The sequence below is a fragment of the Lithobates pipiens genome, unplaced genomic scaffold (genome assembly GCF_037356315.1).
Source record: "Lithobates pipiens isolate NorthernLeopardFrog02 unplaced genomic scaffold, aLitPip1_a1.2 Scaffold_1, whole genome shotgun sequence".
Taxonomy (NCBI): Eukaryota; Metazoa; Chordata; class Amphibia; order Anura; family Ranidae; genus Lithobates; species Lithobates pipiens.
Window position 1 is genome coordinate 230,588,885 of NW_027507685.1, and position 19,057 is coordinate 230,607,941.

Genomic DNA, 19,057 nt, shown 5'->3' on the forward strand with positions numbered 1-19,057 from the left:
AATGCTTTTTTCTGGATTTTTTTTTTTTTTTTTTGTTCTGTCTCACTGTTAAAATAAATCTACCATTAAAATTATAGACTGATCTTTTAACAAACAGAAAACCGCTATATAAATTAAAATATTATCACCTCTATTCAGTGGTTGAATTATCCATTTCATAAGATTTTATTTTTTTCTAATTTATACAGACTGGTTCATTGAAGATGTCATCACCCCAGTACAAACCGGCTGCGGTCCTTCAGGAGACTCCAAAGTAAACGTCTGGTGTGTAAAGAGGGTCATGGTCAACCAGACTACTGACGATGCAAACGGTGGCACAGCTTCTCCTCACCAGACTGATCACAAGGAAACCAAACCTTCCCTGCAGAAGAAATCTGATAATCAGGCTATAGAGTCCTCTACCACCGACGACAAAAAACCTGTTATGGAAATGGTGACGCAGCCTACAGGTCAGGGAACCCCCGTCAACATTTCAGGGGACCGCCCAGCCGCCATCAAGCCGGAGTTGTATGTTTGTGCTGATTGCGGTGAATGTTTTCGGGAACAAAATGACCTGGATGAGCACATTCTGCACCACAATGAGGAGAAGCTGAAGGTGTGCCCTGTGTGCGGACATTTTTTTAACAATGAGTCCGCTCTGGAAAATCATATGAAATTACACAATGTTGAAGCTTCCTGGGAGTGCTCTGAATGTGGAAAATCATTTGGCACCAAGTCTCGCTTGGACCGTCATAAAAACATCCACGTGAAAGACCAGCCCATTCCTTGTCCGCAGTGCGACAAATTATTCAGGAAGCGTGAAAACTACGAGATGCATCTTCGCATGCACGCCGGGGAGGTCCTGTACCCCTGTACGGAATGCGAGAAATTGTTTACCATAAAAGCCACCTGTGACCGGCATATCAGGAGTCACAGCATGGTGAGGCCCCACGTGTGCCGGCAGTGCGGCAAGTGCTTCCTATACAATGGCTGCCTAATTCGCCACCTCCGCACTCACACTGGGGAACGCCCCTTTCCCTGCCCCGAGTGTGGCAAATGCTTTCGGCAAACATCGGCTCTCACCCGCCATCTGAAAACGCACTCTGGGGAAAAACCTTTTGATTGCCCTGAATGTGGCAAATGTTTCGCCAATGAATTTGATGTTGTTCGACATAGAGAAACGCACCGCAACGAAGGAGAGATCGTACAGTGCGTGGCAGAGAATGACGACCTACCAACGTACATTATCCTGTGACGAATCAGGGACTTTCTGTGTAGCAGGTTGTAAATCAGTGGTCCCCAATCAGTTGCTTGTGACCCCATGTGATCCTCGGCTACTTTTGACATTGTTTTCTATTGTCTCTTAGCAGAGGTTCAGTGTCTGTATTTACCTGATAATGAGATGTGCAAATAGGATCATTGCACGTTAGGCAAAACAGGTCTAAAAATTTCTGGGTGACTCACTGTTGCTCACCACAGCTTTTCAACACTTTTTGCTGTGTCAGTGTGTCCCCCGCTGGGCTGTCTGGTTCTCCTGCCCCCCCTCACCCAGAAGTGTTGTAGAGCAGTGTGACCTGGAGCTGTGCTGTAAGACGCCGCAGACCGGAAAGGTGAGTAATAATCATGGGGTCGCTTTGAAGAACAACTCCGTTACTTTTTTTTTTTTTTTTTTTTTAAAGCTTTTAAATCAAAAAAATCCAATCTTTTTTATTGTGGGAAAAAAAATGACTAATGGCTCATTCACAACATTCTCTTTTTTGTGCCCCCTCCTTCCCGAGAAATAATAATTAATGGAGCTCTTTGACACCAAGTGCAGCTTCTAATCATATTCGCTGAATGGGATCTTTTTACACTGGACTTAAAAACACATTTAGAGCGCAAACACCTCAAGGTGTGCTAAATGCTTACATATGCTGTAGATAGGTTTTTACGGCTTATGGGGCTTTTATTGTTCTAGCAAACGCACTTGCAAATATTCAAACATTTAGGAGCTGGGTGTGGGTAATCCTTCTGAGGTTGTCGTAGCTAGAAGGCCTGGAAGACTTGAGTCGGGGCCCGTTCACATCCGTGCCAGAAGTCTAGGGGGGTTTAACTTTCATCTCTAATAAATGTATACTTGGAGTTCTTTTGAAGTGCAGTATGATTTTCTTTTCTCGGAAGCATTCTCTGATGGGGGTATCAATGCCTGTAATTTTAAACACATGGACCTGGAAGATTCACCTGCAGAGAATGTTTGCTAAATGTCAGATTCGTTGCTTAAGACCCCTTTTACACTGGTGGGGCAATCCGTTCCGCCTGTCAGTTTTTCAGGCAAATCTGATCGGGCCATTCACTGCCCTCTATCGTGCGGCGATTGTCAATGGACGTGTGTCTGTTTAAGCCCGCCTGCTATCAATCTGGTCAGATCTGCTGAAAACAGATGGATAGGAACCTGTTCACCATCATTTAATAAAAAAATAAAGACTGCTGTGTCAGCCTCTCATCAAGACTGCCGTCTGTGCCTGCCCTTTTCACTCCCTCCTCCAATCATAGAAACCATATTACAGCTTCTATGGATGAAACGGGGTCTATGAATAGAGGTGGTGGACCTTTTTCAATCATCCATTTGTCCTCCGTTCATAGATTGTGTTTCTTTCATTGAAGCTGTAGTATGAATTCTATGAATGAAGGAGGGGTGTGGAAAGGGTAACACAGTCGTCACTCTTGATGAGCGCCTGGCACAGCTAACTTAATGTTTTTAACCCCTTCCACACCAGAAGATTAGGGGACATCAGAGGGTGAAGATCTACTAAACCAGAAGACAGCAGCACAAGGAGCACATCACACTGATGGGAAGTAATATCCCTTGTGCTTATATTTTAAAGTTCTTGGTCCTAAACGTAGGCTTTAAGGTCCCTTTCACACGGGGCAAACTCTGCTTTTTGCTCAGCGGGGGGATCTAGATGCTGATCCCGCACGGAGGATGACAGAGCAGAGCAGACAGAGCAGACACTGACACAGCCCACTCTGCTCTGTGGGTGGTTGGGTGTAAATGGACCTGCTGTCCGTTTACACCGACTGCCCCTCCGATTCGTTTTGCCCAGATGGAGGGAAATGGATTCCCTTTTTTTTTTTTTTTTTTTTTTTTCTTTTTGATCGGATTGGAGTTTGGCGGGTGTAAACTGACTCTGTAAATCCATAGAGGTGAATGGAGGGTCCGATCAGGTCCGCCTGAAAACAGACGAACCCAATCAGACCGATTGTGTGAGGGGGGGCCCAATTCTTTTCCCAGGTGTCAAAGGAAGAGCTAGAACTGGAAGTGCAGTTATCATTTACACCGGAAAAGATATAATTTAATAATTAGCCATAATAAATGTCAAGGAATCGAACAGGATATAAAAAAAAAACTTCTGCAGGCTTATAACTGGAACATTTATGTGATAAATATGCAAAATACACAGAAATATTACAACCAGTGAGAAAAAAAAAAAGCCATTTGTTGGTTGCTGGCCATTAAGAGAGAATTCCGATCATAATATAGTGAAAAATTCCAACCTTTTACTGTAGTGAAAAATAACCATCATTTAAGATGACATTTTATCGATTTTAAAAACCTGCTAGTGTAAGTACACATTCGCTTTCTGACATGTCCTGTTCCTCAGATCTTACACCCGACATGGGAGGGGCCATCAAGTCTTGGTGTCATTGCTTGGAGTTTGCTCAGAAGGAAAACTCAAGGGTGATGACCTCATCCGCATGCTCAGGTTCCTTCATTGTCCAATCAACAGACAACGGACAAAGTCATATATTTTTTTTATTTATTTTTTTATCCTTGGAGATGTCTGGATTGCATCCGTTTGACAGATAAAATGGTTTCCATATATGCTTACCAAAGTTTAAAGCTGAAATCTAAAAACCTGTGATCTCTGCTGTGTGTGTGTGTTTGCCAGCATGCTGGATAATGTGTGCAATTGAGTTTCCCCGGCATTGTCTACAAACAGCTGAAACATGCATCCTGTGCATTGATGATGATTTGAATGAAGGTTGTTGATGATTTTACCCAAATAGAAACGCACTCTCTATAAGGAGGGTTCAAATATAGAAATGTCTTTAAATTAGGTTTTCTGAGTGCCTTTTACCCTATTTACTGTGGTTAGGAGAACCTGTCTAGTCGCCAAACAAATCAAAATGGTGGTTCCCCTACATTAGAAGAGGTAGACTACTTGCCTCTCCAGTGACTTGTGCCTCATACATCTCTTCAGGTCCAGTACTGCATCCTCTGTCCGTTTCTTCATTATTCCACACTTTAAAGGGGATCTTCACTGCATCTGAGCACCACAAACGCAAACGCCCCTATCCATCCATGTCTCTTTGCTTTATTTTGTTGAAAAATACCCCCTAGCATTTCTGTCTCTGTGTCCATCTTGAGTAAGGGCAAATGACTCATGTAGCATTTACTTCCTGGAGTTAATCTGCCCTTAGCTTAGGCATGCATGCAGGAGGGTGGGTTGATTTCCTATACCTGGAGAGTGCACAAATGGGTGCAGCACTGCCTGGTAGCCAATCGGCTTCTAACTTCAGTGTGTTCAATTAGGCTTAGACCAAAAAAAATTAAAAATGGAAACTGATTGGTTACCATGTACAGCTGCACCAGATTTTGCACTCTCTAGTTTTAGTAAATCAACCGCACTGCGAGCTGAGAAAACCCCTCTCCTGAAGACTCCTGGGATGTATGACCTAATTTGTCTAGGCTAGAAACCAGGAAGTATCTGAAGAAATGTAACAAAAATCTGTAAAACAAGTAAATATGATATGCTTTCTTATCTATTTTCTAGCAGCATAAGGATTAAAAAAAAAAAATAATTGGGATAATGAAGTTCCACTTCAGATTGTGTTGGATGTCCCCTGCCTCCTGCTGTGGTTCAGTCCTGTGACCCCTTTTGTTGCTGCTAGGTCCTGTAGTAATATAGGGGTCAAAGGAAGGAACTACAGCATGTGGCAGGGGATTCACACATCTGACACTCCCAGAAGTGTCAAATGACTGAGATCCCGGCCAAGGCTGCAGTACTGGAACTGAGTAGAGCTACAAGACACCGGTCACCAGATTAATAAATACAATACCTCTTCTATTGCAAGGGAATTGCATTTTGATCTGTTTAGAGACCAGACAGGGCCTCTCTTAAATACAATTTGGCAAATCTGATAGCGATTCACAAGTTACCCAGAGTTGGGGACCTCTGATGTAAATTATTGACTGAAAATGACAAAGCTTTCTTTGTAAAAGGTTTTAAATATTTTGAATTCAAATAGTAACAGAGTAGTTTTTATGAATTTTTCTTTGCTTTTTAAAGGGCTAGTATTAAATGATATGACGAGAGATGTAAGTGTAGCTAATGAAAGATTTTATATACATGTGTATTTGTATATACATTTCACTTTGCTTGTTGCCCCGGGGACTGTATAGAACAAGCTGTGTCTATGAAATGCTAGTCCTGCTCAGTACATACTGATGAAAAAATAGCATTCTGTAAATACAGACAGGGAATCCCTTAAGCAGCAGGTAGGCATTCTCCCCAGAAACAGTGGATACCTCAGGAGTCTGTACAGGCATATGGAGCAAGGCAAGTAATAAATACTTATTTACCTTCTGTATTTTACCGTCTGAATTTATTTTCTCCAATAGATCAGCATCTGTGTTGTGGTGTGTTTTTAATTATCCTATTTAGTTGTGTTGTTACAATGGCAATGTGTTGGCATTAAAAAATCTACTTTTAGTCACAAATGCCAGTGTTAAGAGCTACCTCTTTCCTTTCCTTTGAAACGGCCTAATGCCTGCATTAGCATTGGACCAATAACCTGCTGAACAGCATTTCCCCCCCTCCTCCGGCTGACATGTGTCTCTGACGATCAATACAGGGTCTGTTTTAAGCATACCATAGATTATGCAATTTCCACCACGGGTGGAAAGAAAAGAAAATTGCTCAATTTCTCATCAACAAAGTCGGTCTCCCACAGTGCTGTTGGGTTCTGCTGGCGGGGAGCCTTCCCCCCCCCCCCCACCATCAGAATACAATGATCACTGCTGGCGTCTATAGTCTGACACTTCAGTCTACAGAACATTAGCCCCTTGGAGCTAGTGCCTCTTGGCCCTTTAAGGGGTTTAGGATGCCAGAAGGCAAGGCGGGATTTATGATCATATGACCACCATGATTGGCTGTCATTGCGGTCACATGATTGGAAAGCTCCCAATTGCATCGGTAACTGTTCGTTCTCGGCACAGCTGTAATCACATCAATTCGTGCAAACATGCGGCCTCTCTGTGCCAAGGCCCACCCACCGAGAGGCCACATATTTGTGTGCGTTCAGCACTAATGGGTTCTTTGGGTGCATCCTAACCCAATCAATAACATCCCATATAATCTAACATGTTAATGTAACGTCAGAACTTGTTTTCAATCTTTTAAAATCGTAGCTTTTGTTAAAATTATACCTGGTGATCCTGCCATGAAGTTCCATGTTCAGGCACTTCCTGTTTTGGGATGACAACTGTATTTCTGTATTATCACACTGTCCCCTGCATACATGCCAGTATTTCCCATAGTAAACTACGCGGCCCGATCCGATCGCATGGCGGAGTTTGGGGTCCACATGGAGACAGGATACCCCTAGCTGTGTTGCCCCAGGCGCCAGGACGCTAATTCTAGTCGCAAATGCGACCTGGCGCCCAGGGTTTGTTGAGCCCTGTGTCAATGGCTATGCCTACTCTTCATAGCTTGAAATGAGGAAGTTTACTATGGGAAATACTGGCATGTAGTAATTGGGAACCAGCAAGGATCTGCTTCTGTGCTTGGCTCAGTCTCACTGAAGGAGGAAAAGTGTGGAACTGGCAGAATCACAAGGTATTTCATAGGACATTGCTAAACATTAACATGTAAGGCAAGCCTTACCAGATAATAATCCACCAATAAATATGTTTAAGATCAAGGTTGGCATACACTTTAGCTTATTCAACATGAATACCACTAGCTTGATCATACACTTATAAAAGCTTATCAAGAACTCGCAAGGATTTTTTCTTTCTGTTCATTATAAATGGTAATGTGAATTTTATCGCAGCGTTGGCCTTGGCAGTCCTTGTCTTTAGGGGAGTGTCTGTTGTAACGGTGCCTCTAACCAATGATATTTTGGGGAAACTGCCATTTATTTAGCTGTTCCAATACTGGTATCTTGTAAACGACACAAACATTGCTGTTATCACTATTGGTTTCATCCTATTGTTGCTTTTACTGGGATATATGATCAACAAGTATTAAATATTTTTATGTATCTGTGGTTTGTAAGTGTATCACAGGCTAGGCATTTCCTTTTACATCAAATGATTTTAAGGAAATAAGCTATACCATTGCTTTGCTTCATGTTTCAAAATAAAACCTGCACAATTCTTTTAATATGTTGAAAAAACCCAATAAACTAGCAGCCAATACTATGCATGGTAGAATCAAGATTAGGAATTTTCTTTAAAAGCTCAACTCTGGGAAACTTCAACATTCTCTCATTTCAAGGGGTAACTGCTTATTTAGATCTAGGGTGCATGGAAAAGCCGATTTACTTACCTGATCCTCCACTAGACCGGTCCTCACAGCATCATCTTCCTAGTCAAAGGTCCCTGAGCTCAAGACTGAGGCAAGGTACAGTACATAGCTCTTCATTGGATGTGAGAACGCCAAGGGACAGTCTACTGCCCAACCATGGAGGGTTGCCATCTGCCAATGGAGCGCAGAACCAGGTAAGTAAAAGTGGGCCTTTTATTTTATTTATTTTCTCCACTAGATATAAAGAAGCAGTTAATCCTTGCAGTTTAGGGAGGGTTTTCACATTTCCTGGAGTTTAGTTTTGAAGAATAACCCTAGCCTACTTATTTTTGCTTTCACTACATCTCACCCATTTGTGTAAGCTGAATGCACAAGTGTCAGTCTCTTTCCACTGTGTCCCCCTATAGTAGTCTTACTGCTACAGGGAGGCAGCTGTGCACTGCATCACATGTATATATGTATGATCTGGCTTTTCCGAGTAGGGTGCACGTATGCACGCCGCTGGCTCTCTCCCGCTGTAATCCTACAACGGGAGCACCGCAGACTCAATGTACGCTGGCACTTGCTGATTGTTTATTACACAGGCAGAACAGAGATCTGCCTATGTAAACAAGGCAGATCACCGTTCTGTCAGTTGGGAAGGCATGGATCCCGTGTCTCTGCAAATCAGGGGCACGGATCTATACCTTCCCTTAGTAAAAATACCTCCCACATAGTACACAAACACTGGCTAAGTACATATTTACCCTTTGATTGCCCCTGATGTTACCCCCTTCCCAGCCAGTGTCAGTACAGTGACAATGCATATTTTTAGCACTGATCACTGTAATGTTACTGGTCCCCAAAAAGTGGCAAACGTGCCAGTGTGCAAATTTTGCCCGCCGCAATATTGCAGTCCCGTTTTATAAGTGTCTGATCGCACAAATCAATATATGCTTATTGGCTTTTTTTTTACCATAAATATGTTGCAAAATACATATTGGCCTAAACTGATGAAGAAATTAATTTTTTTTAATTGTTTGTTTTATTATTATTATTTTTTTTCAAAAGTGTTGGTCTTTTTTTGTTTATAACACAAAAAATAAAAAAAAACGTAGAGGTGATCAAATGCCATCACAAGAAAAGCCCTACTTGTGGGGAAAAAAGGACATACATTTTATATGGTATAGCGTCACACGACCACGCAATTGTCAAACGAATGCAATGCCGTATCTCAAAAAAATGGCCTGGTCATGAAGAGGGTAACTCTTCTGGAGGTAGAGTGGTTAAAGGTAGGGCCAAAACAACTAATCGATTAATCGACAACTAAACGATTATGAAATCGATTACTATTTTCAGAATTGATTAATCAGCCAGTAATATAATTGGGTTAAAGCTAAAATGGCCAATTTCTTTTTCTTTTTAACTCCATTATGTTAGTAAATGTCTTAGGCCTGGTTCCCACCTATTTGCTTTTTGTAGAAATGCACTACAGTTCATTTAACATTCACATCTATGCTTTTTTTTTCAGATGCTGTGTATTTGGAAAGGGGCCAAGGACCTTTTTCAATGCAAAACGGTTCTTTTTTTTTTTTTTTTTGGTTCAATATACTTCAATGTAGAAGCTGCAGAAAAGCATGTAATATTTCTACAGTTCTGTTTGAAAATCTGCAAAACAGTCTAGAACTTTTTTTTTTTTCTTTAAATAAAAAAAAAAATTGATCGGAGTCTGATGTTTACCAGATTCAACCTCTAATAGTATATAGAGTATATCTCTTCTGTCTGTTGTTCTCAGTGTGGATTAAAGATTTTACTTCCTAACCATATAGATGGTTATTTATATTTACCCCTGCATATTTAGGATTAAATTGCCTTTTTTTTTTTTTTTTTTTTTTTTTTTACATATTAACTAAATTATACACCACACTTTTTTTAAGGTTAGTAATCGAAACAATAATTGGCCAACTAATTGATTCTGAAAATAAATAATCATTAGTTGCAGCCCTAGTTAAAGAGGGATTCCACCAAAAAAAAAAAAAATTAAAAGCCAGCAGCTATAAATACTACAGCTGCTGACTTTTAATAAATGGACACTCACCTTTCCCGGGTTCCAGCGATGCCGAGGCCGATCGATCGCTCGGCCCTCGGCTGCTGCCGCCACCATTCTAGGTGAGGGAATCAGGAAGTGAAGCGAATCGGCTTCACTTCCCGGTTCCCTACTGCGCATGCGCGAGTCGCGCAGCGCAATAGGAATTATCCGCGCTGTCACTGGGACACGTGTGTGTCCCAGCAGACAGCGCGGCAGGGCAGGAAATGGTGTAGACTCCTACGGGAGTCTATGCCCGGAAGTGGGTGCAAATACCTGTCTTTGACAGGTATCTCCACCCCCCTCCCCCCTGAAAGGTGCCAATTGTGACACCAGAGGGGGGGAGGGATCCTATCAGCGGAGGTTCCACTTTAGGGTGGAATCCCGCTTTAAAGGACAACTACCTTTTAGTGAAGTTGTCCTTGAATACATTTTCTCACCCTGAGTGCCTGCAGCCTAGGATCTTGCCTTCTATACTGATCCAACTGTAGCTAGGACTCCGTATGACGCTGCTTAGATATTTGGGTTCTGCCATCTATCCCATGGCTTCCTGCACTTTATCTGGATCCAACAACTCCCCAACAAACACCTGGGGAAAAATTAGGCTCCAGGTCACTAGGGCCTTTTTTTTAACCATTTATTGCAAAACTCAAGCTGGATAATGTTTAGGGGTGCAGAATACCCAAAAACACAAAATTGGAGGACGGGTACTGAATCGGCAGTAGATTCTATTCAAGCAACCTCTAGAATACTGTAAGCCGGCAAACAACCAGATAAATCCGTGACCCTTTGAGAGCAGTCACATTGAGCATTATTTACAAAAGCTGAAGAGTACCAAATGTGGTTCAGCCAATCGGCTCCTAAGTTTTATTATCTAAGCTTAATTGAACAAGCTGATTGGTTACCGTGCACAGCTGCACCAGATTCTGAGTTTGTTTTTTGTTTTTTTTGTTTGTTTTTTTGTTTTTTAGTAAATCCACTCCAGTGTTTTCTTGCTCCTGAATCTAACGTCTGTAAATCTGTAAGCATACAAAAATACCTGAGGACCCCTGGGTAAAGTTCCTTAGAGGCTGGGTCACATATGTGCGGTTGGGGATTCGTGCCTGGGGTACAGTGCGTCTCTGTTCACTGGTTCAGGTGTGATTCAGGTCTGAATTTTTCACAGAATTTGCATCTGAACTGGACCAACACGCACAGGACTCTTTTACACTCCGCGACCCCTCTGGACCTTTGTGAACTGGCTTCGTTGAGAGCCGGTCGCACTTGCTTGTGGATGTCGAGAAAATCTGCATCCAATTCGCACACATATGTGAATCTGGCCTTAATGTCCACAGGTCCACATCTGTGCTCTGCCAAGCTCTCTTCGGGCATCATCTCCAACAATTGTCTTGGTATTCAGGGCCCTTAGCACATGGCTCAGGCTGAGGCCAAGCCCTGACAGCAATTCTTCACCCAGGCCTCCTCCCGGGGAGAGGCCCCAGGGAAAAGGGTTCTGGAAGGGCTACATTTTTGTCTCTCCAGACCATACCTCTGAACAATATTAACTGAGATTTGCTGGGTCAGACAAATATTTGGGTAATCCCAATCACACTGATTTACGGAAAACCTAGAGAACTTAGAATAGGTAAACATCATCTCAGGCTGCCTACTACAGCCTAGCAGTAACACATTCTGTATTATAGGCAAAACTGCATAGGGGAAGGGTCACTGCGCAGCGATAATTGGTGAGAATTCTGCTGGGCCCTCTTCTACTGCATATGGATATCATGAGTACGGCTTACCATGAATGAATGGACTGGTGGAGCACGTGTGGGTTTATAGAAGACACCTGAGGCCCTGTAGTAGAAAAGATTTCAGCATTGGGGGAAAGGTAATTCTTTTCCCAGGTGGGATCCTCTCCTATGTGGGAGAGAATAAGAAAAAAAAAATGCTTAGTGTAAAGCTGAATGGGCAGAAGTCTTGCGGTGTGTGCTGGTGGAAAATGAATGGGACTTAAAAATTGAATTCTAGTCAAATTCTAAGCCTAAACCTACTCCCACCCCTATTCTAAGAATTAGATCTACCCTGTTAAAGAAAAGATGTCTCTGCTTACCGATTTTCTTAAGCCTCTCCAGTCCGGTCACATGATCGGGTTGCAGTGCCGACTTCAGTGTAGAGGAGGGACAACGATTGCAGAACCTATGCACTGATGTCACCTATAGGCTTGCTATGGGGCATCTATTGTTGGCTGTCCCTCCTCTACACTGAAGCCTGCCCAATCATGTTACTCAACTGGAGCGACTTCAAAATCGGTAACTATAGACATCTTTTCTTTTAATCCTGGTAACACACTAGTGTTTTTTTTTTTTCCGTTCAATTGGCTGAACAAAAAAAAACTGACCGCTCAGGTTGGAGCCGCTGTACTATGTGATGTTAGTACATGATCTCCCCTGCTGTTCTATTGTGTTCTGACACACCAGGACACTCCAGTTAGCAGCCTCAGACATTGGCTGATTTTTTTTTTTTTTTGTTCATGCCCCTTCCGGCTGCAGTACCAATGCCGCCCGACATTTGGCCCGTTTGTACTAGGCTTTACAGGGTAGGTGGAAGTAGGTTTATGCTTAGGATTTGACTGGACGCCAACTTTAGGATGTTATTCACACTATGAATTGCACAGGAACAACACTATTCCTGTTCTATTCACATGCAGTTCAGTGTGGTGCATTTTGAGCCCATTCATGCGGGCGCCTTTTATTTTTATTTTTATTTATTTATTTATTTTTTTTTTTTTTAACCACACCACAACCGGATAGCATGGTCATTTTGTACCATGCAATCTGATGCAGGCAATAGAACTGCGTTTGCAAACCTGCATTTGGGCTGTTAACTTTGTATTGACACCTGCAGCAGATCGCAAGGGTAGTAAGTGTGGACCCAGCCTTTAATGTGGCCATGACGCGGTAGATTAAACCTGTGTGGTTTAGCCATTATCAACACTGTAAAACAGTCAAACTTTATTATGATTTGTGATAGTTTTTGTTTTTTTGCCCTGGAAAATTAGGTAGCGTATAGTATTTCACTCACAGTTTAGCTTTGTGACTTGTTCAATTTATAACACGAAAACACACTACAAAAATGGGAATCGGAAACGTGTGTGTGCTTCATTCACACAGGAACCTCTGTCAAGGATTGTGAGAGCCCAGCTGTCAGCTATGGACATTTAAAGCCTCCATAGCTCCCTTTTTAAATGGTTTGTTATCTTAAAGTGGTTGTAAACCCTTACAAACCACTTTGACCTACAGGTAAGCCTAGATTAAGGCTTACCTGTAGGTCCAAGCAATATCTCCTAAACCTATATGGTTTAGGAGATATTTGCCCGAAAACGGGCACCGCTGTCTACGGCGCATGCGCCGTAGATAGCTGCGCACTGAGCGCGGCATTTCCAAGAATGGAGCTGCCACGCGTGTCGACTCCCGTGCGCATGCGCGGGAGTGACGTCATCGCGGCTTCGCTGAATGACAGCGGCGGAGCTGCGAGACCCCACCAACAAGATGGATGCGGCGGACTACAGAGGACAGCGGTGACTTCGCTGGCTCCTTTATCAGGTAAGTGACACATAATAGTAGTCCATTATGCTTTGCCTTTGCAGGGAATGAAAGAGGAAGTAAACTCATCAGGGTTTACTTCCTCTTTAACTGTTAATCAGTTAGCTCGGTGGGTTTAGCTCAGCTTTAAAGAGAAGATAATATATAGAAAAACAGGGAGAAAATAAGACAACGTTCCAGTGTCATTTAAAGTGTATTTTATTCAACCACCAAACTGCAAAAAACAGACATATAAAAACATTGATATAATTGTTAAATAGGGAGAAGTACATACATTTATAGAGAAACAAACATGCAACTTGGCAATATACAGTATAGTATAATAATAATCTGTACTGTACATACATATATGTGCACAGCAATAATCAGATTTAGAGGGACGAATAAAGAAAAAAAAATTGATAAAAGACAGGTCCAATTATACAGACGACAAACAGCAGTATATACAGTATCTCACAAAGTAAGTACACCCCTCACATTTTTGTAAATATTTTGTTATATCTTTTCCTGTGACAACACTGAAGAAATTACACTTTGCTACAATGTAAAGTAGTGAGTGTACAGCTTATATAACAGTGTACATTTGCTGTCCCCTCAAAATAACTCAACACACAGCCATTAATGTCTAAACCACTGGCAACAAAAGTGAGTACACCCTTAAATGAAAATGTCCAAATTGAGCCCAATTAGCCTTTTTCCCTCCTGTGTCTCGTTAGTGTTACAAGGTCTCAGGTGTGAATGGGGAGCAGGTGTGTTAAATTTGGGGTTATCGCTCTCACTCTCTCATGCTGGTCACTGAAAGTTCAACATGGCACCACGTGGTAGAGATCTCTGAGGATCTGAAAAAATTATTGTTACGCTACATAAAGATGGTGAACCTTGGCACCCCAGATGTGTTGGAACAACATTTCCCATAATGCTCAACTACAATGCAGAGTACATGAGTATCATGGGAAATTTATTTCCAAAACATATGGGGTACCAAGTTTTGCCATCCCTGGCCTAGGGTTTAAGAAGATTGGCATGCCCCTGAAACTGAGCTGCAGCACAGTGGCCAAGACCATACATCGGTTTAACGGAACAGGCCTCACCATGGTCGACCAAAGAAGTTGAGTGCACGTGCTCAGTGTCATATCCAGAGGTTGTCTTTAGTAAATAGACGTATGAGTGCTGCCAGAATTGCTGCAGAGGTTGAAGGGGTGGGGGGTGGGGGTCAGCCTGTCAGTGCTCACACACTGCATCAAATTGGTCTGTATAGCTGTCGTTCCAGAAGGAAGCCTCTTCTAAAGATGATTCACAAGAAAGCCTGCTGACAGTTTGCTGAAGACAAGCAGACTAAGGCCATGGATTGCTGGAACCATGTCCTGTGCTCTGATGAGACCAAGATAAACTTATTTGGTTCAGATGGTGTCAAGCGTGTGTGGCGGCAACCAGGTGAGGAGTACAAAGACAAGTGTGTTTTGCCTATGGTCAAGCATGGTGGGGGAAGGAGTGTCGTGGTCTGGGGCTGCATGAGTGCTGCCGGTGTTGTATTGGACAGTGCCTGCTATCGAGAAATGCCTGAGACGAATGGTGCATGCGTCGTAGGGAACAGCAGAACAGCTGATTTTACAATCAGCTGGTGAAACTGCGCCTGCGCACAATAGCAGCACTTCTCGATAGCCGTTACTATTTGATAGAACACCAGCACTGGGAGCTACAGTTCATTGAGGGATCCATGGATAACAACATGTACTATGACATACTGAAGCAACACGTTCCCCTCCCTTTGGCGACTGGGCCGCAGGGCAATATTGTAACATAACAACCCAAAACGCCTTCAAGATGACCACTGCCTTGCTAAAGAAGCTGAGGGTAAAGGTGATGGACTGGCCAAGCATGTCTTCAGCCATAAATCCTATTGAGCATCTGTGGGAGCTATCCTTTGTGTGTGAATACAGCCCAAGACCAATGACTCCTACTTCATTGGGCACTTCAGTCTGAAATTTCAGTTAGACAAAGCTAACCAAAAGGCAGAAGATTCTGATACAGATTCTTCTCAGATAATACATTGTGCTTTGGGAATCCTTTTTCATTTGACATATAATAACTTATTTGTTTCAAATACAAAATGGAGTACTGTGTTTGTGTATGTATATAGCTGATCTAAACGATTAGTTTAGAAATATGTAAATTTGTGAATGGCCTCTGTCTTCCTATATGTATGTACCTCGGAGCTGTAGCTCAGTTGGTACTACAGATCTTTGAAAGTTATACAAAATAGATTTAATATGCTTGCTGATGCATAAGAATTATAGATATGTTAAATACACATAGCATCAACAAATATATTACACTCACACCACACTAGAACTTTAACCAAAAGACAAGTAAAACAAAATGGTGGTTGAAGACATCTGTTTAGTTCCATCATCAGTCTGGTTCGGTCATTGCCTTGTTTTTACGGCCTATACAGAAAAAAGAAAACGGTTATTTTTTTTTGCAATTGTTAAAGTATATCTAAAGCAGACACATTTTTGTTCAGTGTTGGAGGGTTAGATTTTATTGTTTGTGACCCTCCTAGGGAGATTTACACTCTTCATTTGTCCTGATGACCATGGTTACCTGGATAGAAAATCCAAAAGTTTGCAGTATTTGTCTAGCACCAACAGTTTACACAGTGCTTTACATTGTATGTTTACATTAGTCTCTGTCTCAAGGAGCTTACAATCCATGGTCCCTATCTCACATACATACCAGGGCCAAGTAACCTACCAGTATGTCTTTGTAGTATAGGAGAAAATCTACAACTGCATGTCCACATAGTGTCCTGATTGGGATTTGAAATGAATCCCCAGTGCTGCAAGGCAGGAGCACTGACCACCAGGCTATTCTGCCCATTACCCAAGCAAGAGGTGAGGGGTACCATCAAATGGAGGGCATGTCTTCTGCTGACAAAAGGGGATTATACTCTCACTTCCTGTTGCATCCTTTTATGACAGTAAGTCTAGGTTCACATCTAAGCAGTTGATGTGTTTTTCAGGCACTTTTTGCAGTGCATTTTGCGGTTTTGATGCACTTTAACACATTTTTTTATTTTATTTATAATGTCCCTTTAAATTTCCCTTTTTTTTTTGTCTGCGCTGACAGCGGAATGTAAAAAAGAGTTGTCGGCTGTAAAAAATTGTGGGGTCCCTCCCCCAAATGCATACCAAACCCTTATACAAGCATGCAGCCTGGCAGATCAGGAAAGGGAGAGGATGAGTGAGCCCCCCCCTTCTGAACCATACCAGGCCACGAGCCCTCAACATGCGGAGAGGGTGCTTTGGGGCAGGAAGTTCTGCCCCCACTCCAAAGCACCTTCTCCCCAAGTTGATAGGGATAAGGGCCTCTTCCCCGCAACCAGGGCTGGTGGTTGTGGGGGTCTGTGGGCAGGGGGCTTATCGGAATTTGGAAGCCTCCTTTAAGAAAGGGGGTCCCCCGATCCCAGCCCCCCCCCCCATGTGAATGAGTATCCGGTGCATTGTACCCCTACCCATTCACCAGAAAAAACAGTGTAGCGTTACAAAAAAAGCAAAACCTTTATTAAAAATTAAGAATGTCCCCGCTGTGGCTCTAATGTCAATGTCGTTGTCATCTTCTTTCTCTGCTTCCTCCGCCGATTGTCTTTTTTTTTTTTTCTCTCTACTTCCTCCTCTGGAGGAAGACCCCATCAAACCCAGGTCTGTGACATCACAAGTGGGTGTGGGTCTCAGTCTGATGTCACCGCATGGCCAATCCCCATAGCTATATAAGGACTGTCAGACACCGGAGCTGTTAGAACGGTGAGAGTCAGCATTGGAGGAGTGTTCAGTGGAAGAAGTATAGAAAGACGACATTGTGTCTTTCTTAATTTTTAATAAAGGACTTGTCAAAAACTGTCTCTTGTAACACTACACTGTTTTTTGTTTTTTTTTTGATGAATGGGAAGGGGTACAATGTATACGCATTGACATGGGGGGGCCTTCTAGATTCTGATAAGCCCTTGCCCGCAGACCTCCACAACCACCGGCCAACATGGGATCAAGGTGCTTTGCGTGCCCCAAACCACCCCCCAAGTTGAGGGCATGCGGCCTGGTATGGTTCAGGAGGGGTGGGGGGTGGTGCTCGCTTGCTTGTTCATCTGTCCCCTCCCTTTCCTGAGCTGCATGTTCCGATAAGGGTCTGCTATGGATTTGGGGGGGGTCTGACTTTTTTTTTTTATTGGTGTGGAGGGTCCAAAGCCATACCAGACCGGGGGGGGGGGGGGGGGTGCACACCAATATTTTTATTTAATTTTTTCAACCTTCAGTTGTAATTTTTACATGCAAAATGCAATGTGCTGGAAAAAAAAGTCCCTGACCCTTTACAAAAATGCACTGGCTGAAAATCACATACATGTGAATATGTACCATAGGAAACCATTTTAAATGGACTGTAGTCCGTTTCTGAAAAATGGAAAATGCACAAAAAAAACGCATAGGTGTGAACATAGCGTAAGTGAAGGAAAACTCATCAATGGACTCAAACAGCAAATTATAAACTGACAGGTTTCAACCCTTCTGTAATCTATCCATAGCTAGAATACAATTTCATAAAGTGGTAGTAAAGTACCTCTTCTTTACTTGTACCTACAGGTCAACCTATAAAAAGGTGTACCTGTAGGGACAGTAAATATCTCCTAAACATGATCCATTTAGAAGATATTTTAGTAGCAGCCAGCAATGCATCCATTGAGAGAGCTATGCTGCCAGAGTGATGTTTTTGTGGGTCGGCCATTCAAACGGCCAGAGCCTGCAAACCCGGAAGGAAGACCTGGTAAAGATGAAAGCCCTGTCAGTGCTGACAGCATGCTGCTGGAGTGCTTTGTTCTAAGGTACAGTAAGTTTTTCATAATGCGCTAGTATGTGATACATTTTTCATGTTGCAACAAAAAACGTAAATGTATTTTATTAGGATTTTATGTGATAGACCAACACAAAGTGGCACATAATTGTGAAGTGGAAAGAAAATGATAAAGGGTATTCTAAATGTTTTACAAATAGGTGAAACGTGTGGCGTGCATTTGTATTCAGCCCTCCTGAGTCAATACTTTTTAGACTCTGCTGCTCTGCTGATGTAAATGTAAGGAGGGACTCTGCTGACGGGGGCAACTGATGTAAAGGGGGGACTCTGCTGGGGGCACCTGATGTAAGGAGGGACTCTGCTGGGGGCACCTGATGGCAGGCGACGTGGCAGGTGCCACGCTCAGGGCTCCTACTGACTCTGCATTAGGGTGAGTTGAATGATTTCATTTTATATTACAATGTAATAATACAAATAATGCGCTTCAATCATCCTAACACCATAAAAAATAATGGCGCTGGGATGACTGAAGTGCTAACACCAGGTGTTTGGAGTATCTTTATCTGCTGATTGTTAAACTTTCTAGAATACACATTTTTATTCTATTGTTTTGTAGGATCTGGGCCTGCTGTCCCTCCCTCTCCCTCCATCCCTCGTTCATCTCAGATGCTAACCACACCACCTTAGAGCCACGCCCACTATTTCAGTGAAACCACGCCCATTTCACCAAGTGGGAGCGGTCAAATAGGAAAGGTGGGGTCTGGAACCCCCCCCCCATCCTAAAACTTCACCAGCTGCCACTGGCGAAGAGGCATTATATCACCTCCTTACCGCCTGGTTTAATCCTAAAATGCCGCACTACCACACAGCAAACATGTGCATTGTATGCAGTGGCAATGTGACCCCCCCCCCTCCATTGAACTCAAGTGGCAAGTGGTGCCACTTGTCAGGCTGTGAAACTTGAGTTAAAAATGCCATGGCCATGAAGCAAGGCAGTGTGGCCACAGTATGTGAAC

The 19,057-nt window shown here is 42.8% G+C and overlaps 2 protein-coding genes across 3 annotated transcripts in view; one reads left to right on the forward strand and one right to left on the reverse strand.

The window, feature by feature from the left end:
- The window catches only part of LOC143984248 (uncharacterized), a 104,830-nt gene extending 99,220 nt beyond the window's left edge, over positions 1-5,610 (forward strand). The window contains exon 16 of the mRNA XM_077484537.1: positions 189-5,610. Coding sequence (XP_077340663.1) covers positions 189-1,234 — 1,046 coding nt within the window. The 3' untranslated portion in view covers positions 1,235-5,610. The remainder of the gene's footprint in view (positions 1-188) is intronic.
- A 7,771-nt stretch (positions 5,611-13,381) lies between these two features.
- LOC143984299 (major histocompatibility complex class I-related gene protein-like) overlaps positions 13,382-19,057 on the reverse strand; it is a 65,011-nt gene continuing 59,335 nt past the window's right edge. For both annotated transcript variants that reach the window (XM_077484555.1, XM_077484550.1), the window contains exon 6: positions 13,382-15,646. In XM_077484555.1, the coding sequence (XP_077340681.1) occupies positions 15,612-15,646 (35 nt within the window). In that variant the 3' untranslated portion in view covers positions 13,382-15,611. The remainder of the gene's footprint in view (positions 15,647-19,057) is intronic.